This window comes from Onychostoma macrolepis, chromosome 15 (assembly GCF_012432095.1).
Source record: "Onychostoma macrolepis isolate SWU-2019 chromosome 15, ASM1243209v1, whole genome shotgun sequence".
Lineage (NCBI taxonomy): Eukaryota > Metazoa > Chordata > Actinopteri > Cypriniformes > Cyprinidae > Onychostoma > Onychostoma macrolepis.
In genome coordinates this window covers 24,741,736-24,762,207 of record NC_081169.1, presented here as the reverse complement: position 1 = coordinate 24,762,207, position 20,472 = coordinate 24,741,736, and the positions used below count along the sequence as shown (strand labels likewise).

General features: G+C 35.2%; 1 protein-coding gene across 1 annotated transcript; it reads left to right on the top strand.

Annotated features, from left to right (window-relative positions):
- Positions 1-232: 232 nt before the first annotated feature.
- Positions 233-19,550, top strand: si:dkey-238d18.4 (TBC1 domain family member 15). Its single transcript, XM_058799116.1, has 10 exons — positions 233-662; positions 13,686-13,871; positions 14,079-14,197; positions 14,560-14,663; positions 15,814-15,881; positions 16,297-16,443; positions 16,534-16,624; positions 16,701-16,849; positions 16,962-17,103; positions 17,759-19,550. The coding sequence occupies exons 1-10, from the start codon at positions 416-418 to the stop codon at positions 17,919-17,921; spliced, it is 1,416 nt and encodes a 471-aa protein (XP_058655099.1). The 5' UTR covers positions 233-415; the 3' UTR covers positions 17,922-19,550.
- The last annotated feature ends 922 nt before the right edge of the window (positions 19,551-20,472 follow it).

The following is a 20,472-nucleotide window of genomic DNA, read 5'->3' as shown; positions in this document are numbered from 1 at the left end:
AACAAATGTTGGTGGATTTTGATGTGAGAGGACAAGAGGTCACCATGGAGGAAGCGTTATTATGGATTATGTAGTATTTTGGCCAGAAAGTGACGGTTTAACATTAAAACATATTAATAGTTAATTTGTTTCTCACAAACACGCAGTTTAAAACATTTCTAGAGAGAAAGTGCAAAAGCGACTCACCACAAGGGGGAGGCGTTCACCTTGAGAGAGAGAGAGAGAGAGAGAGAGAGAGAGAGGTTCAAGTCATATGACGGGGAGGGGTGTGCTCACTATCAAAACGCTTTCTCCTACGTGTGAAATGAGCTTTCGAAAACACCGCCGAAGACTTTTTACCTGAGGATTTTATCGCATCGTGACCTCACGACAACTCCAATGCCTTAGAGACAGAGTTTTCAAAGGATTTAACAAAATGATTGCATCTTGTGATGAATCACATGTAGAAGGGAAAGGTAAAACCGATATGGACAGTAATGATCCCATTGGGAAGTTTAAGGGAATGAAGTGCAGCGTTTCTGCGGGGAATAACGGCGTCTGTCTGTCCGTCGCACCTGTAACCTCACCTGAGTCTGCTTGCGCGCGCATCTCGCTGCCAGGAGTGATGGACGCGAAGGGGCGCGTGGACGAATCCAGGCTCAGGACGCATATATTTAAAAACGGTAATACTTAATAATCTATATTGTTTGAACAATGTATCATACTTGTTTCAATTGAATTGTTGTATCATATCATAATCAGGTTAAGACACTGGAATTTAATCACTATTAAACATGACCACCAGCCTCCTCAGGTGACACACTGCAAAAAAAAAATTTTCTTACTTTGAATTTTGTCTTGTTTTCTATTATAGCCTAAGCTAAATATCTATACATTCTTGAATTAAGACATTAAGTCTTGTTTTCTAAAAACAAAGATCAAAATTTTGTTAGTTTTTGCTTAAAACAAGGAAAAATATCTCCCAATGGGGTAAGAAAAATAATCTTAATTCAAAGGCTAAAACAGATTTTTTTTTTTTTTTTTCTTGGCCCATTGGCAAATAATTTTGTTTGTTTTAAGGAAAAACTAACTACATTTTTATTTTATTTTTTTTTTTCAGAAAATGATACCTTAAGTAATTTTACTAGATATTTATACTAGAAAACAAGACAAAAATACTAAGAAAATATTTTTTTTGCAGTGCAGTAGAAGTTGTAGGTCAAATATAGCGTGTAAATATAAAAGATTTACAGGACAAAAAGCAATTTTCAGTTAAGAAGAATAATTTATTGACTGATTATGGATGGAGGTGAGTTTGGGGATGACATAATTTACTACAATAATTTCCACAAAACATGTTACAGCTCATCCAGTAGTCGGTTAAATTGTCACAACAGCATCTTTAAGTTTTTGAATTCTATGGTATTTTTCACATGAAAATTTTGAAGCCAATTCTGCTACTGATTCAATTGGAATCACAAAGATCCTTAAGTATAAATAATGAAGAAAAAAAAAAGTAATTTTAGTTGATCCATTAGAATTTTGTCTTTTTTGATGCCTGTGAGATTGTGAAACTTCATATAAACTTCTTTTTTTCTGTTAAACAAATTTTGATAAATGGCTTAATATACATAAATTAAATATGTCTTAATGAAAATAAAAATGCAGAAGGGCTTGTTAGGTTTAGGGGTAGGGAAAAAAATACAATAATTAGGTCAAAATAAAAACGACTGATGTCAGTGGAAATCCCTAGTATTATAAACAAACAAACAAACAAACGTGTTTGTGTGTTTGCTGATGCTGTTATCTCTAGCAATCGATTTAGCAATTTAATATATTCAAAGGGAAGTAATTAACATATAAAACAGCTTAATGACTGTCTGGAATTACTGGCTCACTCAAAGGTCCTCTTCTTTTCAAGTGCTGGTCAAGTGATTTGTTTCTCAACAAACAGATAAAGAATGGCCTCTATAGTAACAGTGAAAGCTATAGAATCTGTGCTGTGTAGAACTACAATCATAAGATTCATGCTAACGTGATTAGTCATGCTTAAGATGTGACAACAGACAGCATGGTTGTAGTTGAATGCAATGCTCTTTTAGGGTCAAACAAGACTATAGAGGCAACATTTCACAAGCGGCTGTCATAGTTTCACATTGGAGTAATAGATGTTTTATCAGTAGATGTGTTTAATTTTTGTATCAAATAATTATACATACTCTGATATCTGAAAATTAGCCATGTCAGTTATTAGAGCGATTAGACTAACCCTGAACCCCATATACAGTAGGTCTAAAATGTACTAGCAGCTCACCCTCAGACCATCCAAGATGTAGATGAGTTTGTTTCTTTATCTGAACAGATAACATCACTTGCTCACCACTGGATCCTCTGCAGTGAATGGGTGCCATCAGAATGAGTGTCCAAACAGCAGTGCTTGATCTGTGTATGTTTCTCTCCTGATTCAAATAAGATTACTTTTTCACTGTGACTTTTATTTTAGCTGGAAGCAATGGTTTGAAGTTAAAAACATCTTAATGATGGATTTGTTTGTTACAAACACGCAGCTTTTGACTTCACAAGTCATTAAATGATGGACCGGAGTCATGTGGATTATTGTGATGCTTTGAAATCTCATTCTGACGGCACCCATTCACTGCAAAGGATCTATTTGTGAGCAAGTGATGCAATGCTAAATTTCTCCAAATCTGTTCAGATGAAGAAAGAAACTAATCTTCATCTTGGATGGCCTGAAGGTGAATACATTTTAATTTAAATATTTAAAGGAATAGTCAAATCTTTGTTTTTTAACTCTTTATGAGTAAAATTTAAATGGTCTAAAAAATGTTGGACCCCAGTCTATTTTAGCAGCTGTTTTTTATTAATTTTTTTTTTTTTTTTTTTTTTGAGTAAGTGATGAAATTTTGTTTTATTATTTATTTATTTTATTTATTTACTTTTTTGATGGCCTTGTTGTATTCCACTCAGTGGGTCTATAAAATAGCTATTAGCATTCATGAGATTGATTCACATTTGAAGCTTAATATTCAGCAACACTCCCTAATCTTACAACACAAGCATGTGGCACGAGAGTGTGATGCAAACGTGACCCCATCAGTAATGTTTAAACACATGCGACGTGATTCAAAGCTGGACCGACTTTCCAGCACAGACCTTCAACAACAGTCCTTCAGTGTATCTTCTGCTGTGCATGTGTAGGCCTCTCATCTCCAAAACGCATTCCTCTTATTCGATGACATGAAAATGTGTGCAAAGTGAACAAATTACATAATCAGCTTTGTAGGAAGGGGATAAAGCTGATATAGAAGGGGATTAGAGGTTGTTTTGTTCTGTGTGGACCCTCAAACTCTCTCCGCCCCTACTGTGCCAGCTCATTGTGAAATGCTGAATTGCTAATGCTAATGTGATGCGGACGCTGAGGTTTGACTTGTTCTCTCTGGTGTAACAACACATTCCATTAAAGTGATGCAATTAAATTAACAATATGCTTGCTTTCAGCGTTATTCTAGAAACATTAAGATATGATCATAGTTTGTGTTAATATTTTGAATCTGTTTTTGTCTTTACATTTTACATTTTCATTTTCATTTTAGTTAGGATTTTAGTAAATTTGTATTGATTTTAGTGTTTTAGTAGTTATTTTAATATATATATATATATATATGTACATATATACACAGTCATGGCCAAAAATATCGGCAGCCTTGGTAAATTTGATCAAAGAAGGCTGTGAAAATTAATCTGCATTGTTAATCCTTTTGAACTTTTATTAAAAAAATTCACAAAAATCTAACCTTTCATTGGATAATAAGAATTTAAAATGGGGGGAAATATCATTATGAAATAAATGTTTTTCTCTAATACACATTGGCCACAATTAACGGCACCCTTTTATTTAATACTTTTTGAAACCTCCATTTGCCAATTTAACAGCTCTAAATTTTCTCCTATAATGCCTGATGAGGTTAGAGAACACCTGACAAGAGATCAGAGACCATTCCTTCATCCAGAATCACTCCAGACCCTTTAGATTCCCAGCTCCATGTTGGTGCTGCTTCTCTTCAGTTCACCCACTCATTTTCTACAGGGTTCAGGTCAGAGGAAGGCCATAGCAGAAGCTTGGTTTTGTGCTCAGTGACCCATTTTTGTGTTGTTTTTGAGGTTTGTGTTTGGATTATTGTACGGTTGGAAGATCCAAACATGGCCCATTATAAGATTTCAACCAGAGTCAGTCACTTATTGATTTTTTTTATCAGTTGGTATTTGATAGAATCCATGATGCCATGTGTCTAAACAAGATGTCCAGGACCTCCAGCAGAAATATAGGCCCACAACATCAAAAATACAGCAGTATATTTCACCCCATCTTGAGTGTTTGCTGCTAAAAAGCTCATTTTTTAGTTTCATCTGACCATAGAAGCCAGTCCCATTTGAAGTTCCAGTCGTGTCTGATAACTTAATATGCTAGAGTTTGTTTTTGGATGAACGAGGAGAATTTTTCTTGAAACCCTGCCAAACAACATGTGGTGATGTAGGTGCTGTTTGACAATTTTTTTTTAAAGGTTTTCTGACCCCGAGACTCAACTATTTTCTGCAATTCTCCAGCTATGGTCCTTGGAGAGTCTTTAGCCACTTAAACTCTCCTTCTCACCGTGCATTAGGACGATATAGGCACACGTCCTCTTCCAGGCAGTTTCGTAACATTTTATGTTGATCGGAAGTTCTTAATTATTGCCCTGATGGTGGAAATGGGAATTTTCACTGCTCAAGCTCTTTTCTTAAAGCCACTTCACTAATTTGTGAAGCTCAATTATCTTTTGCTGCACATCAGAAATACATTCTTTGGTTTTTCTTATTGTGATGGATGATTAAGGGAATTTGGGCTTTGTTTTCCCTCCTATTTATATTTCTGTGAAACAGGAAGCCATGGCTGGATAATTTCATGTTCATAATTACCCTGGAGTGTTCAAAATTGTGATTATGAATGGGAATATACTTCAGAGATATTTTACTCATGAGAATTTGTATTAGTGTCCGACGTGTATTTGAGATAAACATTTATTTCATAATGATATTTCCCCCCCCATTTTAAATTCTTATCCAATGAAAGGTTAGATTTTTGTGAATTTTTAAAATAAAAGATCAAAAGGATTAACAATGCAGATTAATTTTCACAGCCTTCTTTGATCATATTTACCAAGGGTGCCGATATTTTTGGCTATGACTGTATACAGAGCTGGGTAGTAACTGATTACATGTAATCTGGATTACGTAATCAGATTCCAAAAATTAAGTATTTGTAGTTAGAGTAAGTTACATTTTAAAATACTCGCAATCAGACTACAGTTACTTTTTTATTGATTACATGTTATTCACACAATAGAAATAAATTAATCATTTACTGATTCTCACTAATCCTTTTTTTTATCTTCGGTTTTGTGGACATTCACACAGATCAGTCATTATTCAGGTGGCAACAGAGGATTTGACCAGTGATTTACAAAAATCATTTCAGGTTTAAGAAGTGTTTCAACATTGCATCAACTACTGATGAACACATACATTTTTATTTGAATTATCACTCAGTAGGTTATTTAACCATGTATTATTATGTATTATTGAAAGGCTTTTCTCTTTCAAACTCATTAAAATGCACAAATTCTCGTTATTTCTAATTTGCAGACCAGGGTGGTCAATCAGCAATTTTGTAAAAGACAATATCTCCCATTGCAATGAACTTTGAGCAACTTTGCAAATGTTTTATATGCTCAAACAGCAACATTACACACCTAAAGTAAAAAAAAAAAAAAAGTGAAATCATAATCAGTGACCCCTTTAAGTACCCCTGAGATTTTAAAATAAATTGTTTAATAATTAAGTATAACATTTGCATGTTGATGGTTCTCTGACATTGGTTAATAGTCATATGGCATGCAGGTGTAAACAAAATATTTCATCTTTTTTAGTGAGTGTATGATTTATTTAATTTTACCTTTTTATGATTTAATTACTTGTTAGCCTTTCATTAAACTCATAAACCCCCTACAGTTCCTTTACGAACCCCAGTTTGGGAAACCTTGATGTAATATAATGTTGTTAATTACAATGAAAGGAATATATTTTCTCACTCTTTGTATTTTTACATCATTATGGTATAAGATTATCCTGTTTAAATCAATGTGATAAACGAGTTGGGTCAAAAGTAATCTAAAAGTAATCAAAAAGTAATCTGGTTATATTACTTAAAATGTGTAATGTAATGGATTACGTTAATGATTAAAATTTTTGCCATGTAATTTAGAATCATTAACAGATTACAATTTGTAAGTAATCTACCCAGCTATGACTGTATGTGTATGTACCGTATTGACCCAAATATAAGACGGTGTTTTTTTCTTGGAAATACATCTGAAAAAATGTGGTCATCTTATACTCGGGGGTCTAGACTTTGACATGTCAATAATACACCCACAACAATAGGTGGCGCTAAATAAGTGTAAAACGAGTGTGCCATGAAATATGTAATGTACTGTGTGTTGTAAAGATCGCGAGTGAAAACAAAAGAAAAAGAAAAGCTTACAGCTGCACAAGTCGTGACCGTCATGTTAGCCTGATGGGACCAAACTTCCTCTGTAAGTGATTTTAAAACGTAAGACAGTACCCAGATTTGAAGACTACAATAAGATTTCACTTCTACTGTTAATAAAATTTTGGTAGGCTACTATGAGATGAATAGCCTAAATGTTATATAATTCAGACTGTCTACCTGTTATTTTTATGGTATATCAAAAAGTGTATATTTTTCAATGACATTGTTGGTACATTTTACCGGTATTTACCATACTTTCAAAACAAAAATTAAAATAGGAAAAATATGCAATATGAAAATAATTTAAGAAAAAAATGTGTTTTACAGAGAGAGAGGAAAAAAAACAACAAAAAAAAACAAGATTTGGTTTTCAAAAAGCCTTTTTCCAAAAAGTACATCTGGAAAAAGGGGCTCGTCTTATATTCGGGTCAATACGGTATTATATATATCACGGAAGTGAGTACACCACTCACATTTTTGTAAATATTTTATTATAACTTTTCATGTGACAACACTGAAGAAATGATACCGCTGGCCACAAAAATGAGTACACCGACAAGTGAAAATGTCCAAATTGGGCCCAAAGTGTAAATTTTTTTGTGTGACCACCATTATTATAGGTTGCCACTGGAGTCCTCTTCCTCTCCTCCATGACAACATCACGGAGCTGGTGGATGTTAGAGACCTTGCGCTCCTCCATCTTCCGTTTGAGGATGCACCACAGATGCTCAATAGGGTTTAGGTCTGGAGACATGTTTGTCCAGTCCATCACCTTTACCCTCAGCTTCTTTAGCAAGGCAGTGATCGTTATCATGTTGGAATACTGCCCTGCGGCCCAGTCCCCGAAGGAAGGGGATCATGCTCTGCTTCAGTATGTCACAGTACATGTTGGCATTCATGGTTCCCTCAATGAACTGTAGCTCCCCAGTCCCGGCAGTACTCATGCAGCCCCAGACCATGACACTCCCACCACCATGCTTGACTGTAGGCAAGACACACACTTGTCTTTGTACTCCTCACCTGGTTGCCCCACACACGCTTGACACCATCTGAACCAAATAAGTTTATCTTGGTCTCATCAGACCATAGGACACATGGCCGTGGGAACTAGGGGTGCTGAGGGTGCTGCAGAACCCCCGCCTCAGGGCTGGGCCTGAGATTTTCCTTGTGCCCCCTCGATCATCCCCGATATACTTGATTTTTGTGATTATGATTATATTAAACTGACCAAAAATATGCGGCTGTATTTTTCTTGCGTGCCTTACGGCAGGCGTCCCGCATCCCTACATCTGCCTCTCACTGACAGAATTTCATGTGATATGTTCACGCGATTCATTTTAGATTCCAACTTGTAAAAACTATTTACGTCTTTTTCCCTTTTATGAGCCGTCTTCCAAAGCTTTCTCGCTTCTCAAGACTGCCACCAACAATCACATAAGCACAGCTCTTTAATTGCACTTTAGTCTCTGATCAACCGCGCTCAAACCACTGTAGCCTAATGTAATCTATTAACCACGCAAATCATAACGTTTTAGGCAAGTAGCCTACCATATGTCATAAAATATTTGAATAAGACTGAATTTGTATTTCACCTGATCACATTTAATAAAAATACATTTTTATAATGTACAAGTTTAATTACCGTATAAGCCAAATGCGCAATTATTCAAACAATGAACAAATTATACAGCGAGCCAAGAACATTTAGCCTACATTATCAAAGAATATCATGGAATTCAGTCTAGCATGAGTCTTTTTTTAGAGCACTCTTAAAAAAAGCTCCAGTTAGGCTCTAAGTGAAGCTGTCTGCAGTGTATGATTAATTAATCTCTTATTTACATCGCATGTACATCTGCACTTTGTTGTTTCTGATGAGAGAATTCACCAAAGTGCACTGACCAAGTTTGGCATATCAACGATGTTAATATTTAGTAAAATCCCCTTAAATAATATAAATATTTAAGAAATTAAAGAAATTATATAAATAAAATCACAAAAGTACAAATATATATTGGTTCGCATATAACAATTTAATTAATTAATAATATTAATTTGTATGTTAATCTATAAGAGTTTGGGCTGTTTAATATTAGGATTTTGTCTAAAATCCCCCACCGTGGCCCCACCCTGCAATATCAAGCCCCGCCCCGCCCCCAGCACCCCCCAGATAAAATATGTTCCCGCGGCTATGACAGGACATGATTCCAGTAATCCATGTCCTTAGTCTGCTTGTCTGCAGCAAACTGTTTGTGGGCTTTCTTGTGCATCATCTTTAGAAGAGGCTTCCTTCTGGGACGACAGCCATGCAGACCAATTTGATGCAGTGTGCGGCGTATGGTCTGAACTCTGACAGGCTGACCCCCCACCCCTTCATCCTCTGCAGCAATGCTGGCAGCACTCATACGTCTATTTCCCAAGCACAACCTCTGGATATGACGCTGAGTACGTGCACTCAACTTCTTTGGTCGACCATGGCGAGGCCTGTTCTGAGTGGAACCTGTCCTGTTAAACCGCTGTATGGTCTTGGCCACCGTGCTGCAGCTCAGTTTCAGGGTCTTTGCAATCTTCTTATAGCCTACGCCATCTTTATGTAGAGCAACAATAATTTTTTTCAGATCCTCAGAGAGTTCTTTGCCATGAGGTGCCATGTTGAACTTCCAGTGTCCAATATGAGAGAGTGAGAGTGATAACACCAAATTTAACGCACCTGCTACCCATTCACACCTGAGACCTTGTAACACTAACGAGTCACATGACACCGGGGAGAGAAAATGGCTAATTGGGCCCAATTTGGACATTTTCACTTAGGGGTGAACTCACTTTTGTGGCCAGTGGTTTAAGTTATTTTGAGGGGACAGCAAAATACAAGCTCACTACTTAACATTGTAGCAAAGTGTAATTTCTTCAGTGTTGTCATAAGATATAATAAAATATTTACAAAAATGTGAGGGGTGTACTCACTTCTGTGAGATACTGTATGTATATTAGTGTTGTCACGGTACCAAAATGTATGTATTCGGTACCAATACCAGTGAAAATCCACGGTTCTCTGTACCAATTTCAGTACCAAAGCAAAACATGCTAATTTAAAAAAAACACATTATTTTTATTAATAAAGTTAAACAAAAATAAACTGTACAAAAATCAATGCCATTCTTTGTTTATTTAAAATTGTTTCAATGCTGCTGCTGAAAAACAACTGTAAACTGTTGTGTGTTTTAGGGTTTGCTGGTGTGTTTCATGATCTTCCTCAGCCTGCAGCTGTAAAAGGAAAATATAATATTAAGTAGAGCAATGGTCTGAGTCTGACCAAATGCAACATTAAATCGTTGACACCAGCTAAAATATAACATTTCAGTAAATAACAAACCTCAGCTTTTATAATAAATTTGTAATTAGATTACATATATTTTAAGACAAGTGTATATCAATTAGATGGTATATTAAAAACACTTTACAATAAGATTCCATTTGTTAGATAACATGACCTATCAATAAACAATAGTTATAGCAATTATTCTGCTTGGGGTTCATTTCAAAATTTACTAATACATAAAATCAAAAGTTCAATCTGTTAAAATTATGTAATGTACAATGAACAAACATGAATGATCAAGTGTTTGCATTAATTAATGTTTGTGAATGTTATTTAATGTTGTAAAAATATATTATTCACTCACTGTAAGTTATGTTAAGTCATGTTAATGAAAATTTGACTGTACTTTCATTTAATTAGAAACTTCATTCTAATGCTCAATATATTAGTGTTAACCACGCTTATGCTAACGATTAACACCGCTATAATGGCAATGTTTATTTCAATCCGACATTCAAATTAAAATATGTAATGATATTCATAACAGAAAATCTAAATATTACATTTTAAATTGAAACTTACCTGCTTGAACTCTTTCATTTGATCCGGGTGTCGGTCTTTAAGGTGTTTTGTTAGTTTGATGTGCTTCCTCCTTTTGAGGTCACCCTGTCTCAATGCTTTTATGAAGAGAGCGCATCTGCACACCTTTCGGATAGCAAGAACCGGGCTGACCGGGTACTCGGTACCACCGGTAGCCTACTTTTTTGAGCCTACTAAAATTTTTTGATTTGTTTGACACCTTTGTCATGAAATTTGGCACAAAGTGATGAGACGTGATCCAACTTCGCTTGCAAAGACTGAAATGCTCCTTTTATACCAAAACATGATATCCTCACCTATTTCCATTTCACCTGCTTACTGTGAACTGTTTCAACATAGTTTAATTTGGATATTCTATAACCTTTTCCCTTTTATTTTGCCTCTGTCCCAACTTTTTTTGGAGTGTGTTGCAGCCAATGTTAAATTGGCTAGATCAAATTATTTCTCTGCCATCATCTCTAGAAACTGTAATAATTCTAGAGTCCTTTTCTCTACTGTAAATGCTGTTCTTCATCCTTCTGCTACTCCTCCACTCACTCCTTCTAATGACATGTGTGAAGAGTTTTTAAACTTTTTTATTGGTAAGGTTGATGGAATAAGATCTCAGATTTCATTTGCTGGCAATGATTTTATTGCTTCTGTTGATCCTCCGAACCTATTGACCAGTTTTATGCCTGTTTCATTGCAGCAGCTTAATGATATAACTGCTCATATGAAGCCCACCAGGTCTCCTGGTGATGTGCTTCCTTCTTCTCTGTTTAAGAAGGTAATTGAGTCAATTGGCCCAAGTATTCTGTCCATAATGAATATTAGCTTGTCATCTGGTGTTGTTCCGGTTAGTTTTAAGCATGCGGTTATTCAGCCCCTTTTAAAAAAAAATGGCTTAGACCCCTTCGACATGAGTAGTTTTCGTCCAATTTCAAAATTGCCTTTTATTTCTAAGATACTGGAAAAATTGTAAATGCACAGCTTAATGACTTTTTAATGAGGAATAACATCTCTGATAGATTCCAATCAGGTTTTAGAGCTGGTCATAGTACAGAATCTGCTCTATTGAGGGTCTCTAATGATATCCTACGAGGTGTTGATTCTGGAAACCGTGTTGTCTTGCTTTTGTTAGATCTTACAGCGGCATTTGATACGGTTGACCATAACATTCTCATTAATCGTCTTAGGGATCAGGTTGGTATTCAGGGTTTAGCCCTGGAATGGTTCTCTTCCTATTTGAAGGATAGGACTTTTCAGTCAGTTTAGGGATTATTTTTCTTCCGTTGCCCTCTTGTGTGTGGGGTTCCACAGGGCTCTATACTGGGACCAATTTTGTTTTCCCTTTATATGCTCCCTTTAGGTTCGATTTTTGAGAAATTTGGGATTCAGTATCATCTGTATGCAGATGATTCTCAAATTTATTTACCATTGAAACATAGGCATACAAGTGCTATTCAGTCTCTTCATGCATGTTTGGCGAAGTTAAGTGCTGGCTTGCGAATAACTTTCTCCAATTAAATGAGGATAAGACCGAGATGATTTTATTTGGAAATAAAGGGTGTGTGGATGATGACTGCCTGGGGTTGTTTCCGGAAAAACTGTCTAGCGTGAGGAACCTTGGTGTCATTTTTGACTCGAGCTTAAATTTGACCGCAAATCAATGCTGTCGTTAAGAATAGTTTCTTCCATCTTAGATCAATATCTAAATTGAAATCTATCCTTTCTTTTGATGATATGGAGAAGGTTGTTCATGCCTTTGTGTCATCCCGTTTGGACTACTGTAATGTTTTGTATCTGGGTGTGAGTCAGGCTTCTCTCCCGTTTGCAGCTCGTTCAGAACTCAGCTGCCAGACTTTTAACGGGTACTAAGAAGAGAGAGCACATCACTCCGGTGTTAATGAAACTACATTGGTTACCCATACGTTACAGAATTCAATACAAAGCGTTGTTGTATGTTTTTAAGTCTCTGCATGGCCTAGCACCTGAGTATGTTACTGATTTAATCAGCCATTGTCAATCCAGTAGATCTCTGCGATCAAATGATCAATTGCGTCTCATGGTTCCGCAATCCCGCTTAAAATGTAAAGGTGATCGGGCTTTCTCTGTTGCAGCTCCTAGGCTCTGGAATAACCTTCCTTTGTCAGTAAAAACTTGTCATTCATTGGGTGTTTTTCAGAGTGCTCTTAAAACGTATTTGTTTTCTTTAGCATTTGACAATGCTTTGTAAGTTGTGTATGTCATATGTTGCATTGTTTTTATGTTTTTGTTTTTATTTTCTCTTTTATACCCTCTGTTCAGCACTTTGGTTCCACTTGTGGTGTTGAAAGTGCTCTATAAATAAAGTTGAGTTGAGTTGAGCCATGAAAATCAAAATTTGGTTATATTTACAAAATAAAATTAAAATTTGTACTTTAGTCAATTAAATAAAGGTTAAAGAGAATGAACAGATAACATATTCTGGATTTTATGGCATTTCACAAACGTCCCAACTTTTCTGGAATTGGGGTTATATATGTATGTGTATATATATATATATATATATATATATATATATATATATATATATATATATATATATATATATATAATATCTCTTATATTTCATGCTTTTATTCTTTGTCAAGTAACTTTTTTTTTTTTTTTTTTTTTTACTTCAACAGAAAAAGGCATTTTAATTCAATTTTATTAATAATATTTTTCCCTCTTTCTGTAATGCATTACATTCTTTATTTTTCTTTTTTTGTTAAATTTTTAAAATAATTTTCTGTAAATTACAACTCTCAAAAATAGTCAGTATACATTTACAGTAAAAAGGAACTGCCTTAAATCATTTTAACATTTCCAGGGTTCTCAGAAGAAGAAGTTGTCAGAGTTGGGTAAACTTCTAGTGGTGAGCAATAACTACATCACATTCGCATTTGCTCCAATAGCAAAAGAAAAAAATCCACAATCCTCAGCCATTGTATTATAAACACTAGTGCAGCAGCATTTACCAGTTTTCTGTAAGATATAAAGGTTGAGATATAAAATGAAAAAAATTACAATATAAAAAACTAGTTACGATGTTAATAACTGTAAACACATCGTTACAGTCTGTGAAAAGAGTCCATTGTGAAATAGCACATCCCAAGCCGTGTGTTCTTAGTATATTATCTTCATATGTGTAATTTGTGTCCTGTTTGTGTGATTCAGGTGGCGTGTCTCCTGACGAACGTGGTCTGGTATGGCGTTTTCTGTTTGGCATGTACCCCTGCAGCTCTACGGCTCTGGAGCGCCCCCTACTGCTGGAGCAGATGGCGGTGCGCTATCAGGTTATGAAGAGGAAGTGGCAACAGCTGCTTCCTGGAGCCGTTCGTCTGCGTCTTAATGGCACTGATGGTAAATTATATTCCTGAGCAGAACAAACACTTTTAATATGCAACGGTTGCCCCTTATCAGCTCTTGCTACCTGCAATAAAATGTTTGGCCTTGATATTGAAAACCTCTGGTAAATATATGTAACTGACAAGTTGTGGTGATGTTAAACCACAAGTAATAATAAATATTCTTTTCTCTTTCTTTTTTTTTGTTTTGTTTTTTTTCCAGCTGAACTGTTGACAGCAGTGAAGTTTTTCGACCAAAGGCAGGACAGAGAGCAGAAAAAACAACAGTGTGAGTCAGAAGAGGCCAGAGAGAAGATGTCCTTTCTGCAACTGCAGGCTCAGGTAAAACTACCTGCTTAAAGGGATAGTTCAGCCAAAAATGAAAATTCTGTCTTTATTTACTCCCCGTCATGTCGTTCCAAACCCGTACGACTTTCTTTCTTCTGTGGAACACAAAAGAAGATATATTGAAGAATGTTGGTAACCCAACAGTTTTGGTTCCCATTGACTTGCATAGTATGGACAAAAATGACTATAGAAGTCAATGAGAACTGAACCTGCTTGGCAAAATATATTGCTTTGTGTTCCACAGGAGAAAGAAATGCATACAGAATACAAAGAGAAAAACTTTCACAATAAGACTAGGAAGACCATAAGAAGTTAAGTCAGATTGATGTTGATTTCATGTTGGCTTTAATGTGCAGGTGCTATTTGAACGGATAACCTTTGACCTGGAAGAGCTTCAGGAGGCCATACGCATCATTGACAAAGATGTTCCCCGAACCGATCGAGATCTTCCATACTACCGGTGAGAACTACTTTAATTTGTGCATTTTAATGTGCTAAATAAAGAAAATGCCAGTCATGGAATAGTGGAAAATCACTTAAGGTCAAAATCCTTTTAGGACTTATGAAAAGGTTCTAGTTTTGAAAGTTGTATATTAACAAATCCTTATAGTAAGTTGCAAGAGGGTGAAGAAAATATATTTCTTATTGTTTACATATTGTTACTGAGCTCATTACCACCCTGCAGACCTTATGTATGCCTGTTTAATTTATTGTGTCTGCTCATTTCCTTAAAGAAGAGACTTCCTTGTTCCTTGTTTTTATTTCCATGTTTAATTATTCATCTTTATGGCTAAATAAATCATTTCTATCTTGATGTACAACCCATGTTCTTGTATGGTATAGGTGTAAAAAGGTTTCTTTTGACAAATTGCAGGGTTCCTCTGTATTCTTTATTTCTGCTCAAGAAAGTAGATAGTCAGTTATATCTTTCTCATGTTTGTTTAAACAAACCACAAGGAGTTGCCTCATTTTTTGCATCACTAATGTGAGCTGCCAGCGCAAAGCAAACATGTCATTGCCACACCAATTTATCAAACAACCTTGGAGCTCAACGTAAATAACACTCGGGAGTCTGTCTCATCGTTTTACTGTGGTTAAACAGTAACTAGTTTTGAGTACAGTCAGCTCGGCTCACTTTGAAAGCATACGTCAGTATCAAAAATCCAAAATAAGAGCAAAAATGTTGGCTTCTAAACATAAAACTCATAAAACATAAAGACGTGTTTAAATGATATTTTAGAAAGAATATGGGGATGTAATGCTTTTCAGGCTGACATTTAGCATATGTAGTTTTCATGTCAGCATTATTTTCAAATATAGGTCATAACCTGTTAAGAACTGTAAACAGATGAAAGAACTGTAAACTGTAAAAGAACAAATGATAATTATATAAACTTATATAAAATTAGCCTATTTTGCTGCAGACCAAATTTTTAAAATCCAGCAGATAATAAAGGACTGATTTAATTTAATAGGAGTGTTTTAACAGAGTAAACAACTTTGATACAATCATACAGTGCATACTTATGATTACTTATACTTATTATTTCTTTTATAGAATAAATTAATGCCTTGAGAAAGAGTTTCTAATCAGTTGTGTTTCATCACAGGAATGAAGGTTTGGGTAACCTGCTTGTTTTGAGAGATATCCTAATCACATATGCTGCTTTTCACCCAGGTACGTGGTTGTAAAAACACTTTTGGGTCAGTAAAATATATGTATTTTTTAATACTTTATTTAGAAAACACACATAAAAATTTACAATGACAATAAAGAAATGTACAACATTTTTAAAAACATTTCTATGATTTCTGAAGGATCATGTGACACTAAAAATTCAGCTTTACCATCAAAATGTACAATATATTAAAATAGAAAGATTTACTATTGCTGTTTTTACTGTATTTATGAGCAAATAAATACAACCTTGCAGAGCACAGTGGATATCTTACCGACCTCAACTTTTTAAGTGTTTGTGATCAGATTTTTGTTTGCTGGTGTAGGGCGACATCTAGTGGTTAAATTGTGAAGCACTGTGTTTGCATTTTCAATGTCTAACTCGATCATCAGTTTGTTTCTCTGGTCTCTGCAGAAGTAAGTTACGCTCAGGGCATGAATGATCTGTGCAGTCGATTTCTGGAGGTGCTGCACTCAGAAGTGGACACCTACTGGAGCTTCTCCTGCTACATGGAGAAGTTTTCCAAAGACTTCTGTGCTGATGGACTGTATCGCAAAATGGGTGGGTTTCCTGTTTTTCCAAACTGTTTAGATCTGTTATTAGCACTAATACTTATACAACTGGTAGTGATGGTCAAATGCTGTTTCTCAGAGTTGGAAGCTGCTTTACTGAAAGAGCTGGATCCTCAGCTACACTCTCATCTGGTCACAGACAACATGGAAAAAATCACATTTTGTCACAGGTGGGTTTGGATTTTCTTTTTCTTTTTTCTTCTCTTTCGGTCACTTCATAAATCTTTCTCTTTGTCTTCCATTCAGGTGGCTTCTGTTGGCTTTCCAGCGGGAGTTTGAGCACAGCGATGCTCTGCGTCTGTTTGAGATTCTCAGCTGTGATCACCTGGAGCTCATCTCACAGCAGGTGGATCGGGCTCGATATCAGGAGAGACTGGCACGCAAATACAGCCTGGGTGAGAGACCTTAACCCCTATGTCTTACGTTACAGATACCGCTTATCAAACCTAAATGGTGAAAGATAAACACTAATATATTTCAAATGATTTTGATGACTCTGAAATTCAGAGGATGAATCTGTGATGGAGCCCCAGGCCGTAAACACAGACTTCACTTTTGAACTCTTCATGTGTGCCACCATCTTACTGGAGAACAGAGAAGCTTTACTCGACTGCAGGAACGAGGTTCAGCTCATACAGTTTACCAGCAGGTGTGTATGTGGTGTAGATTGGTTGGTATGGTTCCTTGTAATGTAGATTAAATTGATCTCTACAGGCAGTGTTATTACGGTTAATGAAAACTAAAACCATAACAGACATTTTCATTACTTGAAAGAAACATGAACTGAAATACAATATGAACAATAATTGCTATCTGCCAAGGCAATATGTATTTTTGTTTAGGTTTAGCTAAATTAAATACTATATCTTAATAAAAATTCTATATAGACATTATTGAAAAAAAAAATCTATTTCAAAATATTAACAAAAACTATACCAGTGATACTAAAATAACACTAATCTTTGAGGTTGTGGTTGATTGTCTTGATATTTTATTACCTTTTGTTTTGTTTAGTATGGACAAAGAATTCATTTATTTAGTCTAAAATTCATTGCATTAGATATAAAATACCAAACCAAGCGGCTTCTGGGAGCAAACTATTTAATTTTAAAATGATTTTATTAAGAAATAAACATTTTAAAGATTATCAGTACAATTAAAATGAATGCAAGTTTATTATATATTTATCTAATGCAATGATTTAAATGTCACATTTAAGTGTAATATGTTTTGGGGCTCTACTGTGTAATGCACTGTTTTCAGGTCATGGAGCACAAGAATCTAATCATGCTGTCTCTGGTCAGTCTGCAGGGTAAGATGGACCTGAACAGCACCCTGAAAAAAACCGAGGAACATTTTTACAACTACTGCAAACGCTCAGCCTGGGACTATTTGAGCGGTCGCTGTCGCATGCGCAAGAGCAAAGAGGACCACTTTTTATATCATCTCCGTAACCTTTTCTCCTGAGACCAAAAGGCCTGCATTGAATTTTCCAGAAAATAGTTTTGTTGACAAAAACGTGGAAAACTCTGACATTATGTTCCAGTGGGACTTTCTTTTTTTTTTTTTTTTTTTTAAGAATAATGCTGCTTTTAACCGGGATTTTGTACAGGAACCAGATGGACTCCTTCCAGACAGTTCCTTTAGTATTTGATCTTAATTTATAAGGCTTCTATTATGGTGCCAGAAGCTCAAAACACTATTTTAATCACTCTTAAGATAATCAAATAAGAATTTTATGTATTTTACCCTGGCTGTGCTTGAAAACATAAGTAGCATTTGGGAATTTACAGATATTTGATAGTACTGAAGACTTGATTAAAGGAATAGTTTGCCCAAAAATGGAAATTTAAAATGCACTCGCCCTCAGGCCATTCAGGATGTAGATAAGATTATTTCTTCATAACAACAGATTTGGGGAATTTTAACATTACACTTGCTCACCAATGGATCCTCTGTAGTGAATGGGTGCCGTCAGAATGAGAGACCAAACAGCTGATAAAAACATCACAATAATCCACACCACTCCACTCCATCAATTAACATCCTGTGAAGTGAAAGTGTAAGAAACAAACCTATAATTAAGGCATTTTAACTTTTAACCATTGGTGAGCAAGTGATACTCAATTTCTCCAAATCTGTTCCCACAAAGAAACAAACATCTTGGATTTCCTGAGGATGAGTACATTTTCAGCAAATTTCCATTTTTGAGTGAACTATTCCTTTAAGTCTACTGACTACAGAGATGCTCTGTATGTTAAGGTGAAGGATGCAATGTCAAAATTTGCTTCATTTTGAACAGGATTTTGTAGTGTGCTACAGCTGTGAAAACAGAAAACAGAAAGCAGAAATCCTTATTGCTGAGATATGACTTGTGAGTGTTATCCAGTCTCAGAAACATCTGGTGCCTGCGTATGGGTTACATTAGATCACAATATAATAATAGAAACACAGTCTCAGTTCTGAGAAGCTCTAGAAGACTCTCTGTGGTGTTGTCTTACCAATCGTAGAGTGCTCAAGTATGTACTGATCATAAATAGCACGTTGAACCAGGACACCTTTCACTTTGAGAGCACACTGCATTTGGTTTTATTTTATAAGAGGCACAATATATAAGAGTATAGAATATTGCACATTTGGTTATTATTTATTAAAGACTGACACACTATGACACAATTAGTGAGGGAGTGCTGTTCAAGTTGTTTTTTTTAAGAATATGAAATGACTCACCAACACTTTTTGGGGAATGGGTACTGTATTTTTGATGCTGTCCACTGATGTTTGGATTATATGTTGAATTTTGCACAGCATGTTTATTATGTTTTAATTAACGTAGCAATAATGAATAGACACTGCAATGTTAAACAGAATGAATGAATCTATCTGCACCTTTGAATGAGGTTTGTGTTCATGTCATTCATGAGCTCTTGTGTGAGTGTGAGAGAGAGCATGAGTGAGAGAGTTTTATTTTAAGATTACGGTGTGACATTTAAGCTGTCAGTTTCTAGTGAGTCACTTCATAAAGAATAGACTCATGCATGCTAGCCTAGTCTGCTCTACTAAATGTTCTTATGAAATAAAGTGTGGCGATTTGAATATGTGAATATGATTTTTTTTTTTTTTTTTTACATTTTCTCTAAATAATTACTTTTACTGTTAAAGCTGAGCTATGATGCATGGCTCTTTCCTCGAATTGATTACAAACCAAAAATCCTAGCATTAGCCTTGCAACCCTGTTTTCACATAATTTATTCATTTATTGATAATTTGTTCTTTCCATAAAATTGTGACACACATTGATATCCTTTGGGCCTTTTCTAAAGTATAGTCTTATTCCATTTAATTTTTACAATATTGTAGTTTTTGACTGCATTTGCCAAGTTTAGGGTTGATCCTGTTACCCAGGTCATTGTAAATATTGAAAATTCCCAAATCAATATTTTTCTTTATGTAACAGAAAATATAAAACATGAAATTAATTTATATAGATATATAATAATATAGGCTAAATATGCAACCATGTTAGCCAACATTTCTAATAATTTTTTTTTTTTTTTTTTTTTTTATCAATTTTGATGTATAATAAATACTTTGTTACAATCATACAAATCAGAATTTTTAAGTATATTTACACGCTGCAAAAAAAACTAAACTTAAACAGCTCTTAAAATAATTAATGCATCTCCCTAAGTTTGCTTACCAACATTTTCTGAAGGATAAGAATCTCCATTTGGTCAATATTTTTATGCTAAGTGCCTAATATAATATACACACTGAGAGCACTGTTTTGGATAACTTTGTTTTTGACAAACATATCCCTTCAAGGATGTCTTATTCATAAGTGTTTCAGTACTTAACACTGTCTGGTGAACTTATCTCATGAGAGCATGTGTTTATCTAACATGCTACAGCACCACCGGGCATTTTGAAGCAAAAAGCACCAAACAAAGATCTCGAAATTCTTAAATCTGAAAGAAAAGAAAAAAAGGTGAGGACACTGCACTTATTGAGTTTGTGT